This window comes from Plecotus auritus (genome assembly GCF_963455305.1).
Source record: "Plecotus auritus genome assembly, chromosome: 14".
Lineage (NCBI taxonomy): Eukaryota > Metazoa > Chordata > Mammalia > Chiroptera > Vespertilionidae > Plecotus > Plecotus auritus.
In genome coordinates this window covers 12,991,377-13,013,779 of record NC_137780.1, presented here as the reverse complement: position 1 = coordinate 13,013,779, position 22,403 = coordinate 12,991,377, and the positions used below count along the sequence as shown (strand labels likewise).

Below are 22,403 nucleotides of genomic sequence, written 5' to 3'. Positions count from 1 at the left end.
CAGGACCCTTTGGGCTGCAGGCCGGCGCTCTATCCACTGAGCAAACATGTAGGGCCCTACGTCTTCTTTTCAGAATCTCATCCCCACTCCGGTGTTTCCTGGGCACATTTCCCCCCCGCTCAGTCTCCACCCTGACGCGCTTCCTCTGCACCTCTGGTTCTGTTCTGTTACAACATTCCTCTGTGTGCTTCTCCAACCAGATCGAGTTTAAATAATTTTTAATCTTGTTGCGTTCTATTTTTTTTAATATATCTTATTGATTTTTCACAGAGAGGAAGGGAGAGGGATAGAGAGTCAGAAACATCGATGAGAGAGAAACATCGACCAGCTGCCTCCTGCACACCTCCCACTGGGGATGTGCCCGCAACCAAGGTACATGCCCTTGACTGGAATCGAACCTGGGACCCTTGAGTCCGCAGGCCGACGCTCTATCCACTGAGCCAAACCGGACAGGGCTGTTGGGTTCTATTTATCTTGTGTCTCCACGGCCTAGCACACGTCCATGGCTAACATGAATGCTTTCAGAAAGCATAGGAGTAGCTGAGCATAGGTAGAATAGAAATGTTACCAGGAGGAAATGGACAGTACTTAATGTGCCCTGTCTGTCCTTGTTTATCAGTTTAATAGTTTTTGTAACTTGAAACCAATCCGTCAGGTCGACATGCTGACAGGCAGTCTTGGTTCATGACAGATGAACAGATTAACTAATTCTTCATCTATTATTTATACGCTGCCTACATTTAACAAAGCCATTAGGAAAAAACAGCAACCGGAAAAATAGCCTCGTTAAGAATTAAGACCAGAGCAAAGAACTAGATCCACACAATAGGGAATGAGAAGTATATTGTTGGCCCAGAAAACCTAAAACCAGTGGAAGCTGAGCATAAAAATCAGCTCTGAGCTTTTTGTTGTTGTTGTTTTAGTTCTGAGATTTTTGAGTTTCGTTGTGGGGAGCTGAATATCCTACCTTCAAAAGAGATTGTGTAATGAACAGAAGCAATCAACAGTGAATTAGACAGGCATTGAGATGGAATACATCAGCCTTTATTTGTTTAAGTGATTTGCAGCAGAAAAAAATGTACTCTAATTGTCAGGAATACTGAATATCTATGGAGTCAGTAAATTAAATTCCTCGTTAGCTCAAGTGAACAAATGGGGGATGTCAGAGGTGTCCAAAGAGTTTTATGATATTCCATTTTGTTGACCTCAATAACAGCAATGGGTTTCTAAAAAGAACCAAAAAGTAAAAGAAACCCATGACCACTGCCCGGGTGCAAGAAAAATATAAGAAACCGCATTGTCCACGTCCATTCTTCATGGGCACCCAAACACAGCAAATGCACCTCATTCTCACATCACTGGGCTTCAGGTTAGATTTCCGTTTTAAGAATCTAGGGATGAGTGAGAATTATCATTATCATCAGATATTTCCCTTTTTGCTGTTGAGTTGGCCATACTTTACACTGGATACCACGACAGATTCCTAAAAGATGGTCCCAGGTAATTACAGTGGAATTTAGATTTTGAAGAATTCACAGTTCAAAGGCTTTAGACATGAAGGCCAAATGAAGTGACAATTTGAGCAATTGTCTGATTGACTTCATCCATCCACACTAGGAATTAAAATAATTCAGATTCTTTTCCCAGTAGGAGCTTTTAGTTGTACTAAATATCCAGTTAATCATTTCAACGATCCTCTTTTTTTTTCTTTTTTCTAGTATAGACACTGGCTAATTTTTTGTGACCCAGCCAATAGATGTGTTGATATGATGGATCTGTCTCGTGCTCACCATTGTGATTAAACCATAGCTAGTGGACAGGTTCAAATAGGCAAAGCAGCATAAGTCCCCACTGTTGGTTGATTATTAACTGAGCTGGCACTAGAAGCAAGGTTTCTAACTCTCCGAAAGATCCCAGTGCCATCCGATTTGGTTCTTCGCATGGATAAACTGGGAGCCTCCGTGGAACTGTATAAACTCACTCTGCTGGGCCACCTGCTGGAGCAGGGGTCCTCAAACTACGGCCCGTGCGCCACATGCGGCCCGCCGAGGACATGTATCCGGCCCGCCGGGTGCCGCTGCCTGTCCTGCTTAGCAGCCGACTCGTCCCGGGCCCGCAGTGCGCATAGGAATTTGTTCATGGTGTTTTTTTGTTTTGTTTTGTTTTGTTTTTAAATATATTTTATTGATTTTCTACAGAGAGGAAGGAAGAGGGACAGAGAGTCAGAAACATCAATGAGAGAGAAACATCGATCAGCTGCCTCCTGCACACCTCCCACTGGGGATGTGCCCGCAACCAAGTTACGTGCCCTTGACCGGAATCGAACCCGGGACCCCCCAGTCCGCAGGCCGACGCTCTATCCACTGAGCCAAACCGGTTTCGGCCGTAGTTTTTTTTTTTTAAACTATAGTCCGGCCCTCCAACGGTCTGAGGGACAGTGAACTGGCCCCCTGTTTAAAAAGTTTGGGGACCCCTGTGCTGGAGGCTAGTAGACTTCTCCCCACTTCTCTGCAGCTTCTCTCCAGGTCCCTGTGGGGCTCTCAGCTCAGCAGACATGCAAGGCCAGGCGGGTTGTACATTGAGAGTGGAGCCACCCTGAGCTGCAGCCATAACGTTGTCTCTTACTAGTGTGTCTCTGTGGCAATTGTCTTCCTAGGTCTTTGTTTCCCCATCTGTAACATGGCGGTGGTTATGTTGACTTGGCAGGGGTTGGACGAGAAACAAATGACATAATAATTAATGCCTTTGATAATGGACCAGCACAGGAAACAGCGCAGTGCGCACTCAAAAAATGAGTCGTTGGTCTAAAATAAGTTTGTATATACATTTACTTTGTTAATAATTTAGCATAACAGTTAAAAATGCACATTGTCATTTTATAGCTAATCAATAATAGCCACATGGCTAAAGAAAATCTATATGTAGACTAAAAGACCCTTCTGAGATTAATGTACTAAATTAATGCTTTCGGGAAACGTGTTCAATCTAGGACTACTTTAGTATTGTTCTAATGGTATTATTTTATTCAAATATTCTTCAGAAATAATTAACATATGCATTTTTAAAAGTAGCTCCCTGGCTGGTGTGGCTCAGTGGTTGACCTGTGAACCAGGAGGTCACTGTTCGATTCCAGGTCAGGGCACATGCCTGGGTTGAGGGCTCAATCCCCAGTAGGGGGCATGCAGGAGGCAGCCCATCAGTGATTCTCTTTCAACATTGATGTTTCTATCTCTCTCCCCCTCTCCTTTCTTCTCCGAAATCAATAAAAATATTTTTTTTCTTAAAAAGAAAAAACAATAATGCTTGGTATTTTCCCAAAGGAGCTGAAAGCTTATCCTATATAATAAAGAGCTAATATGCTAATTAGACCGAACAGCCGAACGACCTTCTGGACGAAGCCAGGGCTGCAAGGGCCGAGCCCCTTGCAGGAATTTCGCACATTGGGCCTCTAGTATCCACATAAAAACCCGCGTGTGATGTTTATGGCATCTTTATTTATCATTATCCAAACTTGGAAGCATCCAAGATGCCCTTCAGTAAGTGAATGAATAAATAACTGGTACATCCAGACAGGACATTATGCAGAGCTAAAAAGAAGTCTCTGTTCTTTCCTCTGAATTTTGCTGTGAACCTGAAACTGCTCTTAAAAAAATAGTCTTGAAAAGAAAGTAATGCTGTCTAAAGCTGCCAGACTCACTTCTTGACAACAAAAAATGTCTTCTGGTGTCTGTTTTAATGGGATCTTGCACAGTGTGAGGGTGATTAAGGAGGTCGTAATGCAGACTACCAAGGAAGGTCTCATAGTTGAAATGTTTTCTTCATCAGTAACAAACCTTTAATATATATATATATTTTAAATATATTTTATTGATTTTTTTCACAGAGAGGAAGAGAGAGGGATAGAGAGTTAGAAATATCGATGAGAGAGAAACATCAATCAGCTGCCTCCTGCACACCTCCTACTGGGGATGTGCCCACAACCAAGGTAAATGCCCTTGACCGGAATCGAACCTGTGACCTTTCAGTCCGCAGGCTGATGCTCTATCCACTGAGCCAAACAGGTTAGAGCTAATATATATTTTTAATTGATTTCAGAGAGGAAGGGAGAGGGAGAGAGATAGAAACATCAATGATGAGAGAGAATCATTGATCCGCTGCCTCCTGCACACTCCCTACTGGGGATCAAGCCTGCAACTCGGGCATGTGCCCTTGACTGGAATAGAACCTGGGATCCTTTGCCCAGCTTACGGGCTCAATCCCCAGTGCGGGGTATGCAGGAGGCAGCCGGTCAATGATTCTCTCTCATCACTGGTGTTTCTCTCTCTCTCTCCCTTTCTGAAATCAATAAAAATATTTTTTAAATGGAGATGGTAGCAATTACTAGAGTGATTTCCCTAGAAAGGCATAGTTTAAAAAAAAATCTGTTCAATATGAAAACCTGATACAGACACCATCTGTTTAAATTCTCCTCCAGTGGGACACTTCGTTATTGCTCTGAATTGGCTATCTGTCACTTGTCAAGCTTTGGATATATCGCATGACCTACAGTATAATCTTACAAAGCCAAATTCAGAAGTATCCTTTTCAGAAAGGCAGTCAGGGCTTTCTAAACCAGCATTGTAAAAGAAATGTACAATTGTAGTCATTTATATTGTATGTTTACACTTTTAAAGAAAAACCTGCCCTGACTGGTGTAGCTCAGTTGGTTGAGCAAAGTCCCCGGGCACCAGAAACGGTGAGCAGTTCTATTCCCGGTCAGGGCCCAGGCCTGGGTTATGGGCTCCATCCCAAGTGGGGGCCATTCAGGAGGCAGCCGATCCATGTTTCTCTCTCATCGATGTTTCTCTCCCTCTCTTTCTCTAAACTCGATAAAAAACATTTTACAATAAAAATAAAAAAGCAAAGTCTGTGAAAGCTAAATTGTAATAGCAAAGAAATAGGAGACAAGACAGTGGAATGTATAGTGTTCACAGCCTTTTAATCCTGGTTCAGATCCTGGCTTTGGAATGTAATTTCTGCTTGAACCTCAGTTTCCTCGCCTGGAAAATGGGGTTAATAACCTTTATTTGCAGAAGAACTGTGAAACCCAAGAGGTTACCCATCAGCATTCAGCTCCTAAGAAAACCAATCTAGAATAACCCCAAATTGTGTTATTTGCATTTAGTTGCTTCATCCCCAAATGGACTATTCATAGGATTTCATTTCAACTACCATTATTACAATACCATCTCTTCTACGGATACTCTAAAAAGGCCTGAGGCACAATCCTTGCCCTCACAAAACTTCAGATTCCTTCCCGGAATTCCTTCTTGGAAACCAGCATGTAACTCGGACAGGGCTGGGGAACACTTCTGCACAGGCGGAAGGGAGAGAGGAGTGTCCCCCCTGGCTGGCTCTCTCAAATCTCCAGAATACTTCCCTGGCTTCCGTGCACTCCCCAAGCTTTTCAATGCACCTGAGAAACCCTTAGCCTTTAGGTAAACCCCCAAAACTGTTTCGAGATGCTGACTCCAAAGATAGTAAAAGATTAAAAAAAAAACCTTAACGTTAATTAAGTTAAAAAAATAATCTATCACCTTTCCTTTTATAATCCTGACCTGAGGACATGGGTGGGGGGGCGGTTAGGGGAGAGATTCATAGGCGCAGGGGATGGAACCCACAACCCAGGCACATGCCCCTGAGCAGGAATCAAACCTGCAACGCGTCAGTGCACAGGTGAGGCTCAACCCACTGAGCCACCACTGAGCCACTCCAGCCGGGCCAGGACACCTTTCTAAAGTCATCGTGCCTGGCTGTTTAAGGCTGGGCCTGGGCAGGGAAGCTGTTGGGAAACCCTGGGGGAGTAAGGTCTGGCCTGGGGACTATGAGCAGAGGGAGCCAGAGCACTTGCTGGGAGCGCCCTGGTGTCGCTGCTTCGGATGGGTGGGTAGGCCGCGGGGAGCTTTGTTCTGTGTGAGCGCGGGGCGGAGAGGTCCCGCAAGCCCAGAGCCCGGCCCTGCACGGATAGGTCCTGCAGGAAAGTAGCGTGCAGGGCTCCAGAAACGCATCCCGGTGGCCATTCTCGGGAGGTTGCTAGGCACCCTGTGCTCTAAGGCCCCGGAGGTGGGAAGTTATTGAACTTTCCAAATAAAGCCCGAGAGTCTGGCGGGTTGCGGGGGCGCTGCGGGCTGGGAGTGGGGGAAGGGCGGAGGTGGTCCCCTGGTCTCCGGATCAGCCCCGCGCAGGCGGCCGGCGCGGGGAGCGCGGAGCCGGCGCCCACTTTCCCGGAGCTGCGCGCCTCCCAGTGGACATGCGGGAGGGAGAGGGGTAGCGGGTGGACCGGCGGGTGGACCCGCAGCCTGAGCCGCCCGGCCAGGGCGCGGCGGGAGGGGCGGCGGCGGCTCCTCTCTGCGCCAACCTGCGGGCCGGGCTGGCTCGGCGGCCCCTCCCACCGCCCCGCCGCCTCCTCGAGCTCCCGCCCCGTCCGGCCCGGGTCCCAGGCGGCGCCGCAAGCAGCCGGCGCGCGGAGCGCACGCCCGGGACCGCGGCGGCCGGTGAAACCGCGGCCCCTCCGCTCTCGCCCGCACTCCTGCCTTCGCGGAGCAGGCGCCCCTCCCTCCCCGACTCCCTCTCGCCCCCGCCCCCCCTCCCCTCCTCCCACTCCCTCCCCCCCTCCCCTCCTCCCACTCCCTCCCCGACCTCGCCCGCCCCACTCCCTCCTCTCTCCTCCGGCGCCGCCCCTCGCGCCCGGCCGTGCGCCCCCCGCGCTCCCGTCCGCCCCTTCTTTCTCCCGCTCCCGCCTGCCCGCTCGCTCGTCCTTGGCGTCCCGCTCCCCGACCCTCCCGAGCCCCCGCGCGCCGCCCGCCGCTGGTCATGTCAGGATGGAGATCCGGCAGCACGAGTGGCTCGCGGCCTCCCCCCACGAGGGCTTCGAGCAGATGCGGCTCAAGAGCCGCCCCAAGGAGCCCTCGCCCAGCCTGACCCGGGTGGGCGCGAACTTCTACAGCAGCGTCAAGCAGCAGGACTACAGCGCCAGCGTCTGGCTCCGCAGGAAGGACAAGCTAGAGCACGTAAGGCGCCCCGCTCCCCGCGCCCCCGGCCCGCACCTGCCGCGCGCACGCACCCACCCTGGGGGCGGACATCCACCCACCCACCCCAGGGCGGCCCGCGCTCGGAGGCAGGGCGTCCGCGTCCCCCTTCCAACCCGGGCTTCTCCGCCTGCACTTTCTGGCCATGAGGACCGGGCTGTGGGGAGGGAAGGGGAGCCTCCTCTCCAAGGACCGCCTGGCCCCGCGCACCTCCATCCCCCGCAGGCGTCCGCGCTTTGGGGCTCATTGCGCTGTGCCTTGGGGGGCGGGGTGACTAGAAGTGAAGCCGCTGCCACAAGCGTGGTCCGAGGAGCCCGGCGTTGCGCGGGGGTGGCTTTAGAGGGGCATTTGCGCGGGTTTGGGGGACTACTTAACTGCGTCCACAAAGTGACTAAAAGAATCTGGGAAGTTGTCGCCGCTGGCGACTCGCCCTGGGCCCGCGCACAGGCAGTTTCTGCAGAGTGGCCTCTGGCTGAGCCACGGGCGATCCCTCTCCACCTGAGCCCAATCTGGAGAGGTGTGCACGTTGCAAGAAGGAAAAGGGAACACGCCCCCCCGGAGAGTGGGAGCAGGCGAGCAGGGACCTCCACCCCGGTAGGGTGCGGGCTCCCCGCCAAGCGCCCTGGGCTCTGGGCTGAGCCCCTAAGACTCTTCATTCTAGAAGGAAAAGGTCCCTCTAAAGAGGCGTTTCCTGGATCCACAGTTTCAAATCTAACCCATTGGCATCTGAAAGCAAATGTTGAAATGAAACAGTTATCGCAAGAGTGCAGCACAGCCGCTGAGGGGAGGCGATTTCTTCCCGCCGAGATGCCTCATCTCATTGAGTCTGTTCATGGAATGTGGAGGTTCCCTTGTATTTGGGTCACACCACCCGTTATGTTAGAACCATAGGACTTCTGGGACTCACACATCTACCTGCACCGACCCGAGTCCCCCCACCCCCACCCCCCCAAGCTTCCCAGGAGGGAGCCTGCAAAGGGATGTTTCTCTTACAGAATGGTCTCTGCTTTTTCTCCAAGGGCTTGATGAAGGCACTGAAAGCTCATATTGAAAGCTGTTAAGTTGGGGACCAGTTCCTGCCTCGGGTGTAGAGAACCATCCATTTCCTTAACACCAAAAAGGATGTCTCATCCTTAAGACCTGGGAAGTAATTGAAGGAGATTTCTAGGGTGGCAAGTTGTTTGAGAGGCAACGGTGTCCACTTAGAAATGAGAGCTCCAGAATCAGCGTAGGGACCGCTGATATTGTTCGTTTAAAGGGGAGCGAGTGGCATCTTCGTGTAATTGGGCACTTGATGTGATCTGGTGTGAGTACCTGGGAGAACGGTGGGGCCTTCGGGTGGTGATACATCTTCATTTCACTTGCACTCGGAACGCGTGTTCATTTGCAGCGAGTGCTTTTAGCCGATCTCTTTCCTCGCTTCTCCCACTGAAAATCAATAGCGCAATCTCCTGTGAGTATGCCTCCTTGAGTCACAGACGCCGCATGCGATATGTTTAAATGGTTTCTCCCACTCAGGCTTTCATTGAAAGTATGAAGTCATCCCAGGTGGGTGGGCCGGGGCAGAGTCAGCACCTTTCTGGACAAGTAGAGGATGCTCAGCCCCTCCTGAGAGCGAGAGACCGAAGGGAGGTGAGGTGGTTGTTGGAAACACCCAAGGACCTATGCTTTCTTCACTCAGGTGCCCCACAGAGAGCGTTGCAGTCATTTAAAAAAAAAAAATCAATAGCCTCATTTGTTATTTAAATTAACAGCATGTTTGTTTGCCTTCTCACATACATTTCGTGAACCATATTCTGTTTTTCTCTATACTTGCTTTCGATAGAAAGGGGCCTTTGCTTCAAAGGAAGTCTTTTATGATATTCTTTTGCTCCTTTGAAACACCCACAAACTTTTTTTTTTAATATATTTTATTGATTTTTTTACAGAAAGGAAGGGAGAGGGATAGAGAGTTAGAAACATCAATGAGAGAGAAACATCGATCAGCTGCCTCCTGCACACTCCCTACTGGGGATGTGCCTGCAACCAAGGTACATGCCCTTGACCGGAATCAAACCAGGGACCCTTGAGAGTCCGCAGGCCGACGCTCTATCCACTGAGCCAAACCAGTTAGGGCACCCACAAACTTTTTAAGTGAAATAATATTTGTGAAAGTGCTATGAAAAAAAATAGCATAAAAATGTAAAATCGTCTGAATTCAATTCCTGGGTATTTAGAATATATATCAGCTGTGTGTACATGATGATATTTCAGGCAGTTTGATGTTCATTTCAGATTAGATGTTGGAAATTTGAAAACCCATAACAAATGCTACCTGGTATATTATGGCCACACAAAACATGAAAATGTAATGTTGACTGTATGATAGACAAAGTTCTGAACATATGCGGCACCTTCGGATTTGGGTGTTAAAGAGATTAGGATGAGTGTGTCATATGAAGTTCAAAGGTGATGGTAATTAAAAAAACAAAACACCCTTTGGTCTGTTTAATCAACTGGATGACCATGATTTTTATTATGAACTAGAGGCCCGGTGCACGAAATTTGTGTGTGGGGGCAGGGGGTGGTCCCTCAGCCTGGCCTGCAATGCCAGCATCCCTGACCCCGGCCTCTGGCCAGAGGCCCCTCCCCCCTCCATGCGTCTGGGGTGCGGGATGCTGGACTCACATCACCCCCAGAGGCTCCTCCCTCCCTCCGCGCAGCCCGGGCACAGGATGCTGGGCTTACGTTGCCAGGGCACCGCCGCCAGCATCCCACTCCGGCCGCTATGGGCGCTGCTATCTTTGTGACGGAGTGACGGTTAATTTGCATATTACCCTTTGATTAGATAGGATAATTATAATGGATATCATTACATGAAAGCAACCTGCTGTTATTTTGCTGGGGTTTTAAGAGTCAGTCTGGTAGTAAGGGCATAAATAAATTATGGCATGCATTGACACACGTATTCCGTCCTTGCCATAAAGGAATTCCCAGCAGTGAAAGGTGGCAGGGTGTGGGCTCTGTCCAGACTTCGGAGGCATTGCTTAATGTGAAAGTCAATAGCACAACGTCAGGTGACAGTTAAAGAATATATTTCCACCCACTTCGCTGAAAATGAGGATACTTAGTGGTTTCTTTCTCCTTTTCTAGTTCAAAGGCTACAGGACAAGAGACAAGTGACATGAATCGGTGCAGGATAGGAATGCTTTCAACCCACCTAGAAATCTGATTCCTGTCATTCATTGGTTGCTAGATACATAACAGGATGAACACCCGTTAAGAAATAAAAGCATGTGAGGGAATTCTTCCGTTCTTAAGTCATGATTAGAAGCGACAAGGAAGGTGTGTTTGTACCATGGATTCTGGACCTTGAACTCCACTTGGAAATTTCAGGGACAAGTGAAATTGCTGGGCATCCATAGAATGTTATCTCGTTAGCTACAGACAGTGCTCCTGGTCCTATTATTTCACTTCCATTTCTGTATCGTAAGGCCCATGGCATTAGAAGGGTTAGGTTTGGGACACAATGGCGTCTATTGTCTGTAGGATCTATGTGTACTTTAGATGTAATGTCAGGGTGAAATATATGGTCTAGCAAAGCGAGAGGAGCATGTGGACACTTCTTCAACCTTCCCCCTTCGCCCTCCCTGGAGCCAGTGCCTTCGGGCCACACCGTTGCGCTGTGGTTTGACCACCTCCAGGAAAGAGGAACATCAGACAGGTGTCCTTGGGAGGCAGACAGCCTGTGTGAACTTGTTTGTTTTTCACAAAGTGGGAGAGGCTACTCTGCTTGGTGGCCTGGTTTCACGTCAGGTGTGTGTGGGTAGACGTTCCCTGATGCATTTCCGGAGGTGGGAATGCCCTATTTCCCCTCCTGCTTATTCAATTTGCTTTTGCCAAACTGTGGGAAAGAGTGGGGCACTGGGTAGACAGACCTGGGTTTAGGCTCTGACTCCATCGCTCGTTACCTCTGATCTTGGGCAAAGGACTCAGTCACCAGGAGGCAGAGTCGCAGGTTTGCTGGGCGGATTCAAGGAGACAGCCCCTGTGTGTGCTGCATGACACACAGGCCCCTGGTATTGGGGGTCCACACCACGGGGGTGCATGTTCCCCTCATGCTTCTCATCTGGCAGGTTGACAGGTGTCTTCGCTCATGTGGGCCGCTGTAACGGTACCATGGGCCAGCTTAGACACAACGAGCATTTCTCTCTCGCAGTTCTGGAGGCTGAGAAGTTCAAGATCAAGGTGCGGGCAGACTTGCTTCCTAGTTCATAGGCAGCCCTCTTTCCGTTGAACCCTCACGTGGTGGGAGGGGCAGGGGAGCTCTCTGGAGACTCTTCTAGAAGGGCACTAATCCTAATCCTGAGGGCGCCAGCTTCATGACCTACTCACCTCCCAAAGGCCCCACCCCTTAATGCCAGCACACTGGGCATTCCGATTCAACATCTGAATTTTGAGGGACAGACACATCTGAATTGGGGGGAACACAAACATCCAGTACATAGCAACAAGGTACTTTCCTCAGTTGTCTGGGCCGAAGGAAGTGCCATCCGGCTCATTGTTTTCATGGTTGTCAAGGTAGTTAAAGGGATGCCGGTGAGTCATGCACCGCCTCTCACTGTGTCCACCCAGAAGTGATACATCCTTTGGCTCCTGTTCATTGGCCCGAGAAAGTTTCATGGTCAAGGCTGCTGCAGAGAGGGCAAGGAAGGCAGATTCAGCCAAGACCCAGAAGAAAGAGAACGAAACTCCATGACTAGCTCAGTAGGACACCACCACTCGTCAAGCACGTAGCACAGTGCGTGGCCCATGTGACATCTCACCGCACGTAGCAATAGGTGTGATTTCTTCTCAGGTGTGGCCTGGCGGGCCGGCTGAGCCCTCACACGCCACCCAAGGGGCTTCCACCTTCCAAGTTTGAGAGCAGCCTGTGTGCATTTTAGTTCTGGACGCAGCACATGGGTTCTCTGGCCAGCAAAGCCGGCTGTTGGCTGCCTCCTCGCCTGGCCTCCTGTCCCCGGGGCGCCTGACTCCTTCCCGGGCCAGTGGCACCGCTTGCGCCCTGCCTGGCCAGCCTGTGGCTGACGCTCCTTCTCACTCTCTGCCGGCTCTGCTAGCACAGCCCAGCTCCTTGCCCGGCCCTCCACCCCTGCTTTCCTTTCCAGCTCTGTGATGGTTGCATTAAGCCTAGCGATGTTTTATTTATCTGCACAGTGACTCGAAAGCTTATTTAAAATGAAAAGAGAGAATGTGTAAAGAGTAGAAGCTAGAATCCTAAATGTTCACACTTGTACGGAGCCCTTACATCTTGCTTGGTTTAGTAAGTGCCTCTCTTTAAAAAAAAAACAAAAAACAAAAAAATCCCCTCTATCTGTGAATTTGCACCTGCTTCAATAAGAGTGCATGTTGCCAGTGAATAGTAAATAAATGCCAAGTACACACTTGCCTCCTGGAATAAATTATTCATGCGATGAGCAAAGAATAAATGGATAGGAGCAAACTTGGTCACCGTGGTCTAGGCTATTATTATGTAATGCTATTTATGTCCCACAGAGCAGAGTATGGTACCCCACAGCACCGATCAGTGAAGCACCAAATGACGAAGTTCAATCTAAGGGAGTGAGTCTTTAAAGTGTTCCAATAAAGACCTATCAAACAAGCAGACAAGCAGAAAAGAGCCTTTTCCGTGTGTATGTATATTGGCCAGACTGGATCATTTTATTTTACTTTTTAAATATATTTTTATTGATTTCGGAGTGGAAGGGAGAGGGAGAGAGAGAGAGAAACATCAATGATGAGAGAGAATCATTGATCGGCTGCCTCCTGCACGCCCCACACTGGGGTATGGAGCCTGCAACCCGGGCATGTGCCCTGACCAGGAATCAAACTGTGACCTCCTGGTTCATAGGTTGATGATGCTCAACCGCTGAGCCGCACTGGCCGGGCAGACTGGATCATTTTAGTCCGGCAAACATTTAGGAACATTAACATTTATCAGGATCATTTGCTGTGAGATTTTAGATGAACAGGACAGACAAAGCCGAGGCCGAGGCAGGATTCTCTGCCTCTAGCTCATCGGTCAGGGAAGGAAACCTTAGCTGTCTCCTGAGTGTGTTCTAATGGAGCTCAGTGTTGTGGCCATTATCGCACTTGTCACCGCTGTCGGGAGCATACTTGTTCCACTAATGGGCTTCTCTCACTGTGGGCTGACATTTCCATTGGTTTTGAAGGACCTTTGACTTCTCTGAACTCTGTTAGGTGTGGCTTATTGATCTATTTTAACATCAGCATCAATGTGATATCATAATATATTTAACTTGAGAAGCTCAAGGCTATTGCATTTAAGATTCTTTTTCCCCCCTCCTCCATATAATAGCTACGTACCAACTTCTGGCTAGTTTCTCTAAAAAGGTGTCACTTCTCTTGACAGACTTCTGTGTCTGTCTCAGGTTAAACCTTTGTAACAGTTTTCAGTTCTTCTATTTTAGCTCTAAAGATCAAGAAAAAATGATGAATCTTTTGAACTTCTGGGACAAGGAAGTGGCTGTAATACATTTTCATACTGAATTAGCTGATGGGTGGATAGATAGACAGAGGCAGACCTTGTGGTAAGCGATCGGCTCAGAAACTTGGCTCCAAGTGTGTGTCTTGGGGACGCTTAAAGCTTCTGAATTGCCTACGATCCACGTCTACACCGGTTGTGCTGTGTGCGTTTAGAGGACAACCTAAATGTTGAGAGCAGTTGAAAAGCCAAATTGTGGTTGTTAGACACAGACCTTTTTCCCAAAAAAAAAAAAAAAAAAGAACATTTCTATTCTTTCAGAAATAGAGAAAAATGAACCCAATTTCTAAACTCACACATCAAGCCCTTAAGCAGAGCTTATGGGAAAAGAGAAACACCTGGCAACCTTTCCCAGGTGAATTCATGCACGTGGGGAAATCTCACCCAGGAGGTGGAGCCACCTGACCAGTTGTCGTGGGACTGGCTGTCCTGGCCAGTGGGTGCCGACAGCAAGCCTTGTGAACATACTGTTCTTGGAATTGAGACGTGATTGTGCTCCTGCCAATAAGTTGTTAGGTCTGATTCAGTGATAACGTGAGGCATTAAGTGGAGAAGATGGGCCTCATTGAAATAAAAAAAAATGAAAACCTCATCAGTAGACATTTATTGAGACTATCTTTTATGGGGAAGGCACTTCGTTCGGAGAGTATGAGTACTTCATTCAGCCGTGTTCCAAATGGAAGGGAACATACAAAGACTAGAGCAGGGTCCCTCCCTCAAGATGTTTAAGTTTTATAAATGCAGTTATAATACAATTACAGTGTTAGGAATTGTACAGAAAAGTGTAAAATAGTACAAAACACTGCCTTCAAAGGACTTGTTTAGACAAGAATAATATACAGCTAAGGAATGCATCCTTCCATGTATAATGATAACAAAGTTGAATTTATTCCAATAACGCAAAGTTGATACAAAATTTGGAAATCAATCCATGTAATTTTTCACATTAACAAAATGAAAGTAAACCCATATGATGATCTCAGTAGATGAAGTAAAAGCATTTGCTGAAATTCTAAACCTGTGCATGATAAAATTCTCAATGAACTAAAAATAAAAAGAAACTTCATTTACCAGATAAAGGATTTTTTTCAAAGGAATCACAGTTAATGGTGAAATATGGGACAGAGATGTCCACTATCATTACTTCTATTTAGCATTGTGCCAGAGGTCATAACCAATGCAATAAGGCAAGAAATAGAATTAAAAAAATATAAGAATTAAAAGGAAGTAATAAAATTATCATTATTAGCAGATGACATAATCATCTACACTTGAAAATCCAGAGTAAACTACAGATATAGTTAATGAATTAATAATATCTCTGGGTTTATCACAGCCACCAGATACAAAGTCTATCTGCAAAATTAAATTAGGAAAAAACAATTCCAAAGTAAAACTGAAAACCATTAACATTTACATTACTTAGGAATAAATCTAGCATAAAAGTATCAGACACATAATGAGACTGACAAGGCCTCTTGAATTCTCTCCCAGTTTGATCTATAAATACGATTTCAATGAAAACCCCAACAAATTTGTATGTATTGAACAATAATTCTGAAATTCATATGGAAATGCAAAGGTCCAAGAATAGACAGAACCATCTTGATGAAGAAGCACAAAGTTAGATGACTGCTTCCAGATAACAAAACTCACTAAACAGCTAGGTTCCTTAGAGCAGTGTGGTTTGGTGCAAGGATCAGTGACAAGGTCAGCTGACAGAACAGAGAGCACAGAAACAGACTTGTGTATATGTTGTTATTGACAGGTGCTTAATGACAAAGGTGGCAGGCACAGAAGTGCAGGGGAAAGAGATGGTCTTTAAAAAACGCTATTGAGTCCGTTATATAGCTATTTTAAAAATGGATCTTGATTTCTCTTTTACACCACACACAAAAGTCGGGTAGATATGAGTTGTAGAACTAAGAAAGTGAAACCATGAGGCTTCTAGATAATAAAAGCCTAATACGCTAAGTGTCCGGTCGTCCGTGCAACCAATCAAAGCGTAATATGCTAATGATATGCTAAGGCCACTCAACTGCTCGCTATGATGTACACTGACCACCAAGGGGCAGACACTCCGACCAGTAGGTTAGCTTGCTGCTGGGGTCCGGCAGACACACCCTGGAGCCCTCCTGCGGTCCCTCCCCAGCTGGCCAACCTCTCACGTCCCTCCCCAGCTCCAATCATGCACTGGTGAGGTCCCTTGGCCTGGCCTGCACCCTCTCGCAACCCAGGACCCCTCGGGGGATGTCGGAGAGCCGGTTTCGGCCTGATCCTGCAGGCCAGGCTGAGGGACCCCACTGGTGCACAAAGTCGTGCATCGGGCCTCTAGTAATAGAATAAAAAACCTTCATCAACTTGGACTAGGAAAAAATTCTTAAGGAGCTTTAATAATCCCAGTGAAGATTAGTAAACTGAGATACATTAAAATTAAGTAATTTGGTCTATGAAAGCATCCATTAAGAGGATGAAAAGGCATGTCACAAAGCAGCAGGATATATATATTTCCAACACGCATGCTGACAGAGGGTTTCAGCCAGAATATACAAACAGTGCCTACAAATCAATAATAAGAATGTAGACAACCTAGCAGAAAAGTGAGCAAGACATTTAAACAAGAAAAAGTGCCTGATGTCATCAGTCAACAAGAAACTAAACAGTTAAAACAAAACCATACAACATTATACAATCACCAAAATGGCTGAAATTAAAATGATTGACAGTAATAAGTTTTGATGAAAATGAGGAACATCTCTAGCTTTCATAAGTTCTGGTAGGACTATATAATTCATAGAGCCACCTTAAAAAACTTAGCAATTCCTAGTAATTTAAACACATGTATACTTTATGACTCCGCAATTTCAAGTATGTATTCATAAAAAAAAAAGTGTATTTATGTGCACCAAAGACATGTACCTGAATGTTTATTGAAGCTTTATTTTAGTAGTTCCCAATCAGATGTATCCCTAATATCCAGTATAGTTGACTATCTCATTTTCTAATATCTAATATCCAATATACTTGAATGGATAATGAATTCTAATTATTCATATAATACATTAAAAAATGAAAAAAGTTTAACTATCTGTATACATATCTATGTATATACACTGAGTGGTCAGATTATTATGATCTCTGAATAATCTGGCCACTCAGTGTATATCCTATATAATAAAAGGCTAATATGCAAATTGTCCCCTCGACCAGGAGTTCGACCAGCAGACAGGCCGGCCAACCACTCATGTCCCCTCCCCCTGGCCAGGCTGGCCGGACCCCACCCATGCACGAATTCATGCACTGGGCCTCTAATATATACACTGAGTGGCCAGGTTATTATGCGTTCAGAGATCATAATAATCTGGCCACTCAGTGTGTGTGTGTGTGTGTGTGTGTGTATCTATAAAAATGTGGATGACTCAGACTTTACAATGAGTGAAATCAAGACATAGAGACTACAGGATTCTGTTTATGTAAAAAAACAAGCAAAGCTAGATTATGGATATAGAAATCAGAATTAATGACTACCTCTGAGGATAAAATGGGCACTGGGGAGCTTTGGGGAGCAATAGTGTTGTATCTCCTTTTCTAGGAGGTGGTTATGAAGTCATGTTTATCAAGCTGTACACTGAAGATTTGCACACTTTATCATATCTCCATGATGGTTTACCAAAAAAAGTCAAATGTATATAGTGCCCTTCCCTTGCTTACTGCTTATTTCTGGCTGCATTCCTCAGACTCTATGCTTCTCCTATCCTATTCTCTCCAGCCCCTAGACCTTGGGCCCTGATGCCTTCTGTCATTGTCTTCATGTGGGTGACTCTTACCTGTCACCTCCCTGGGAGTGGCTTCCTGGATCCTTTCTTCTCATTCCTTCCATCTGCTTTCAGCATCAGCAGCCTTCCATGTCCTCCCTGATGCACATATTATGCTGTGTTCTGATGGTGTGTTTGTCTTTTCTACCGGACCGCTCATTCCTTAATAAATCCTTATTGAGCTCCCTTCCGGAGCAATTGTTTAGTGAATTGTAACTCCGGGGGTTGAGAAACCTTACATCACTCCTGTCCGGAGAAGGTGGTTAAAGAAGGCTTCCCCCTAGGCCAACAAGAAGAGCTGCTGGGTTGAGGACTGGCCCTGAATCAAGGGTTTCGCGTGGAATCTGAGCAGCAAACGCGTGTTTGGAAGACCAGTGAGCAACAAGAATGGCTGGAAGACAGGGTTTGTTTAAGGGAGTGCTGGGTGTGTGAACACAATGGTAGATCAGGGCGAGGCCTTGGAGGGTTTGAGGATTTGAATGGCAAGCTGGAGATGTTGGGCTTCACTCTGTAAGCAGAAGGGGAGATATTTCAATAGGCACTTTAATTAGCGAGCTCAGGCTTCGGTGCTGGTGGCATGTGGTGTCTGGGAGTGAGATCTGGAACTGGGGGGGACCCGTGTCCAGTGACTTTTAGTGGTAGAGATGGGAAATCACAAAAAAGTGTGGCAGAAGAAGAAAAATTGAGGAGGGACAGATGCAAGAAGTACTGTGAAATAAGAGTTCATGGGACTTGATGCTTTGTTGGCTGTGGGGAGTCCAAGAAAGCTGATCCATTAGCAAACATTTACGGAGTGCCAGGGATGTCCCAGAAATTGTAATTGGCGTGATGGAGACAAGGAAGAACAGGGAAAATTACAAACACTCCTTGAGAGTTGGAATTCTGCCCTATTTATCTTTGTATCTTGGACCTGAGCCATTGATACTGGGTTGATCCATAATACCAATATTATTATGACATTAATTAACAACATTCCAATTCCTGCTCCCCACAAGGAACTGAGCTTCAGGCTTGGGAAGATTCCAGAGTATATGATTGGACCTTTGACCTCAGTTGTTATGATCTAGTCCTTCAGAACTCAAATGTTTTCACCTTTAAACCTAAACCTGGTTAGGTGCCCCTCCTGTGTGGCCCCATGACATCACGGGCAGGCATCTGTTATAGCCCTTAATGCACTGTCCTTTCTAATTGCCTCATTAACTGTTTATCTTTTACCTTCACTGGCAAGTTTGAGGACAACAATGCTGTCTTACTCATAACAATGCACCCTTAACGCACGGTGCCTGGTAGGCATCCGATATTGATTGACTTGACTATGGAAAGAGTGGACAAGTGAGTGAATGAATGACGGTGTGGTTAGGGAGGCAGAACCAACACAGGAGTGATGATCAACCAGGAGCAACACACAGGAGGCACTCAAAAGGCAGGCCCTTGCTCTTATGACTTGCATATACTAGTAGTTGCCTTTCTTAATTAGGATAACTTTCTTCTATGTGAATGCATCGCTTAGTTTTATATTGCGTTTAGAGTATCTGTCACAGAACAGGTATTGAGATCAGGAAAGGAAGTTGCCAGGTGGGGAGAGTCTGAGTGTTAAGGAGAGGGACAGGCAGAAAGGCTTACAGATCCCGCGGAACTGCTGGGCATGGAGGCATAGTCACCTGAGTTTAGTCTTTTATGTCTTTCCTGTGTTTAAATGCCAGAAGGACAGGGTGTACTTCTTAAAGGCACAGCACAAGATGGAAAACTTGCCAATGGGGATGTCTGGGTTTCTGATTAGAAACTTCATTTTGCGTTTTAAGATTTGTAGTGATCCGGCATCAGGAGAATGTCTAGACATTAGCTTTGCTAAAGATCGCTCTTCTCAGTAGCTTAATTGTCAGGGGAGAGGCAATGAACTTCAGAGGTAGGCAGTTATGTCTGGGAAATGGGGCCCTTACCAAGGGTACCACTTCCTGCTGCCCATCAGAACTTGACTCTCTTGTTCTAAATATATTTTTATTGACTTCAGAGAGGGAGGGGGAGAGAGAAACATTAATGATGAGAGAGAATCATTGATCAGCTGCCTCCTGCACGTCCCACGTTGGGGATGGAGCCTGCAACCCAGGCATGTGCCCTGACCGGGAATGGAACCGTGACCTCCCGGTTCATAGGTCAACGCTCAACCACGCCGGCTGGGCCAGAATTTGCTTCTTTTTCAGAAGAGTGGTAACAGCAGTTCTCATGAGTTCCTAAGCCAAAGCAAGTGCTACATATTGGTGTCTCCATTTATTGTTCTTTTTTGTTAAAGCCTCTTTCTTTTTCAACTCCTACACTGTGTTTGCTGGAGCAGGGCTGTTGTTATACGCTCATTCTGTTTAGATGCGCTGGGCTGGAGGGTGAGAAAGGCCGTGATTTCTCCGCAGGCTGTGAGCGTGCGGATGTGGGAGTGCTTGAGCTGCAAACTGGAAGGGGATGGCTGTCACCTTGCCTTCCATCTCCAGGTCGGATGAGGCCATTTGTAATTCACTGCTCAGATGGTCTCCCTTCCTCCGGTCCATGATATGAAACCAGAGGATCCAAGATGATGCCCTGTTCCTTGCCATGGCATCTGTGGGTTACAATAAAATCACAAACGTGCCAACAAGATGTGCCCTTCACGGTCTCCCTTAGAAATGCATCGCTATTGAGAAAGCTCCTCCCGGTACCAATGAAATCTTCTTGTTACACACAAACCCGTGTCCCCATTGTTCTGTCCTCCTTAGAACAGAATAAAAAATACCCACACACTTAGGGGGAATAGCTCTAAAATATCAGCTTAATTTCATATTGAATGTCAGTTTGCCAAATTTTAAAGCATATATATTCCTCTGCATTTCAGCAGAGTTATGGTTTGTAAGACAGTTTTTAAAATTCAGAATCATTAGGAAAACTGGTGTTTAAAAAAAGTCTATGTGAAAAGTTAAAACATACGGAACATTATTTTTCACTTAAGGGAAAAACACCTTTCCCCCAAGTGTTCAAGTGGTTGTTTTTTATTTTTGGAGATATAAATTTCTAAAGTGGAGATCAATAAACATATATGCTAAAAAGTGAGCTTAAGTTATAAACTTGTTTTGGGGAGAGTTTAGAATTTATTTTTAGACTAGAGGCCCAGTGCATGACATTCTTGCATGGGGTGGGGCGGAGGGGGACGGGGTCCCTCAGCCCGGCCTGCACCCTCTCGGGGAGCAGGCCTAAGCCGGCAGTCAGACATCCCCCAAGGGGTCCTTAGCACTGCTGTGGAGGTGGGAAAGGCTCCCGCCACCGCCACTGTGCTTGCCAGCTGTAAGCCCCCTGTGGGAGCGCATTGATCACCAAGGGGCAGCTCCTGCATTGAACGTCTGCCCCCTGGTGGTCAGTGTGCATCATAGTGACTGGTGGTTCCGCCATTCAGTCGATTTGCATATTAGCCTTTTATTATATAGGATGTTGTAGCATAAGAAGTGCTTCCATAGATGGAGGCAGTGATTTGAAAAGGACCCGCCTTGGAAACTGCCCTGGGCTCTAGTGTGTCTCGTATGAAAATGCATCGAAGAGCCTTCTTGCTCTCTTCCGGAATGATGAGTCCTAAGGGGGCCTGTGGATTGCAGAGTCCAAGAGGTTGGCCCCTCATGCGTGTTGGAGTTTAACCGGCTCTTGAAGGGTACTAGCGGACACCCATATTTGTCTAGTTCCCCTCAACATAAGCTCCTGAAACAAATCAACTGAAGACAATCTAGCTGCTTTTGACAGAACTTTAGGGACTAAAGTGATTAAAACAATACATTTGGAGCCCAGCTGGTATGGTTCAGTGGTCGGGGCACATTTCTGGGTTGCGGGCTTATCCCCAGTGGGGGCGTGCAGGAGGCAGCTGATCAATGATTCTCTCTCATCATTGATGTGTCTATCTCTCTTTCCCTCTCCCTTCCTCTCTCTGAAATTCATAAAAACATAAACTAACAAGAACAGTACATTTTGAGCGGTACCTGTAGGGGTGCTCTCAGAGAAGTGGAGTTCTTGGGGTACGATGAGGAAAAGAATTTCCTGAGGTCCCCCCCTGGGAGGGGGGATTTCATGAAAAGCTTTATTGATGACGTAAGATGAATGGAGTTTCCTCCAAGGTCCCATCTCTGCCCACCTCGCCATGGAGCAAGGCCAACCACGTTGTCAGCAGGACAAGGCCTCTGCTCAGAATTTCTGTCTCATATGAAAGTCCAGTCCAGCCTAGCATCTGGCCAGCTTAGCTTGTGTTCCCAGCTCTCGTCCATTGCGTGTGGGGGACGCAGGGCCCACGGCTGCTTCAGGCCACATGGCAGCCGAGTGAGGGTAACGGGGCAAGAGAGAGTAAGGGGGGACCAGAAGCCGAGAGAAGGAACTCTTGGGGGATTCTAACCTTCCAGGATTCCTTGCACTTGCAGTGGCTCCACTCTTGTAGCCGCTGGTCTTTTTCCCGGGTTAGACTGACAGGTAAGTCACCCCAACGTCCCTGCGCATGCGCCCATCTCCCCCTTTGTTGGACCCCTCCCCCCAGTGACCTGCAGAGAATGGACCCGTGGGCCCCTGGGGGACGGGAAGCTGTAGCTTCCTGGCGAAGCTGCCCAGATGACCGTGCTTACCATGTCTGGCCTCCCCTTTGCACTCGTCCTATTACTGATGGAATAACTAGCTAATTATGCCCATAACAGGGGCACAAACATATTCTATTTCCTCCCACCTTTCTGAGTTCTTCTGCCTGAGCTCGTATGCAAATCAACATGGGACATATTCTAGCTCTCTATCCCTCTCCTTTCCTCTCTGTAAAAAATCAATAAAATATATTAAAAAAAAAAAAAAAAAAAAAAAAAAACAGGAGAAAATGTTTCAGATTTTATCGTGGATGTACATGCGGAGGTGCCATAAGAATAGGAGGCCGCGAGATTTATTTTGCATTGAGGTTGATACGCCATTTTAGACAGAGGAGAAGGGTCTGGGACTCGG

The 22,403-nt window shown here is 47.0% G+C and overlaps 1 protein-coding gene across 2 annotated transcripts in view; it reads left to right on the top strand.

The window, feature by feature from the left end:
* Window positions 1-6,462: 6,462 nt before the first annotated feature.
* Window positions 6,463-22,403, top strand: part of PLD5 (phospholipase D family member 5) — a 190,571-nt gene continuing 174,630 nt past the window's right edge. The window contains exon 1 of one of the 2 annotated variants that reach the window (XM_080650946.1): window positions 6,463-7,049. In XM_080650946.1, coding sequence (XP_080507072.1) covers window positions 6,861-7,049 — 189 coding nt within the window. In that variant the 5' untranslated portion in view covers window positions 6,463-6,860. The remainder of the gene's footprint in view (window positions 7,050-22,403) is intronic. The other variant, XM_080650949.1, reaches the window with a different exon arrangement.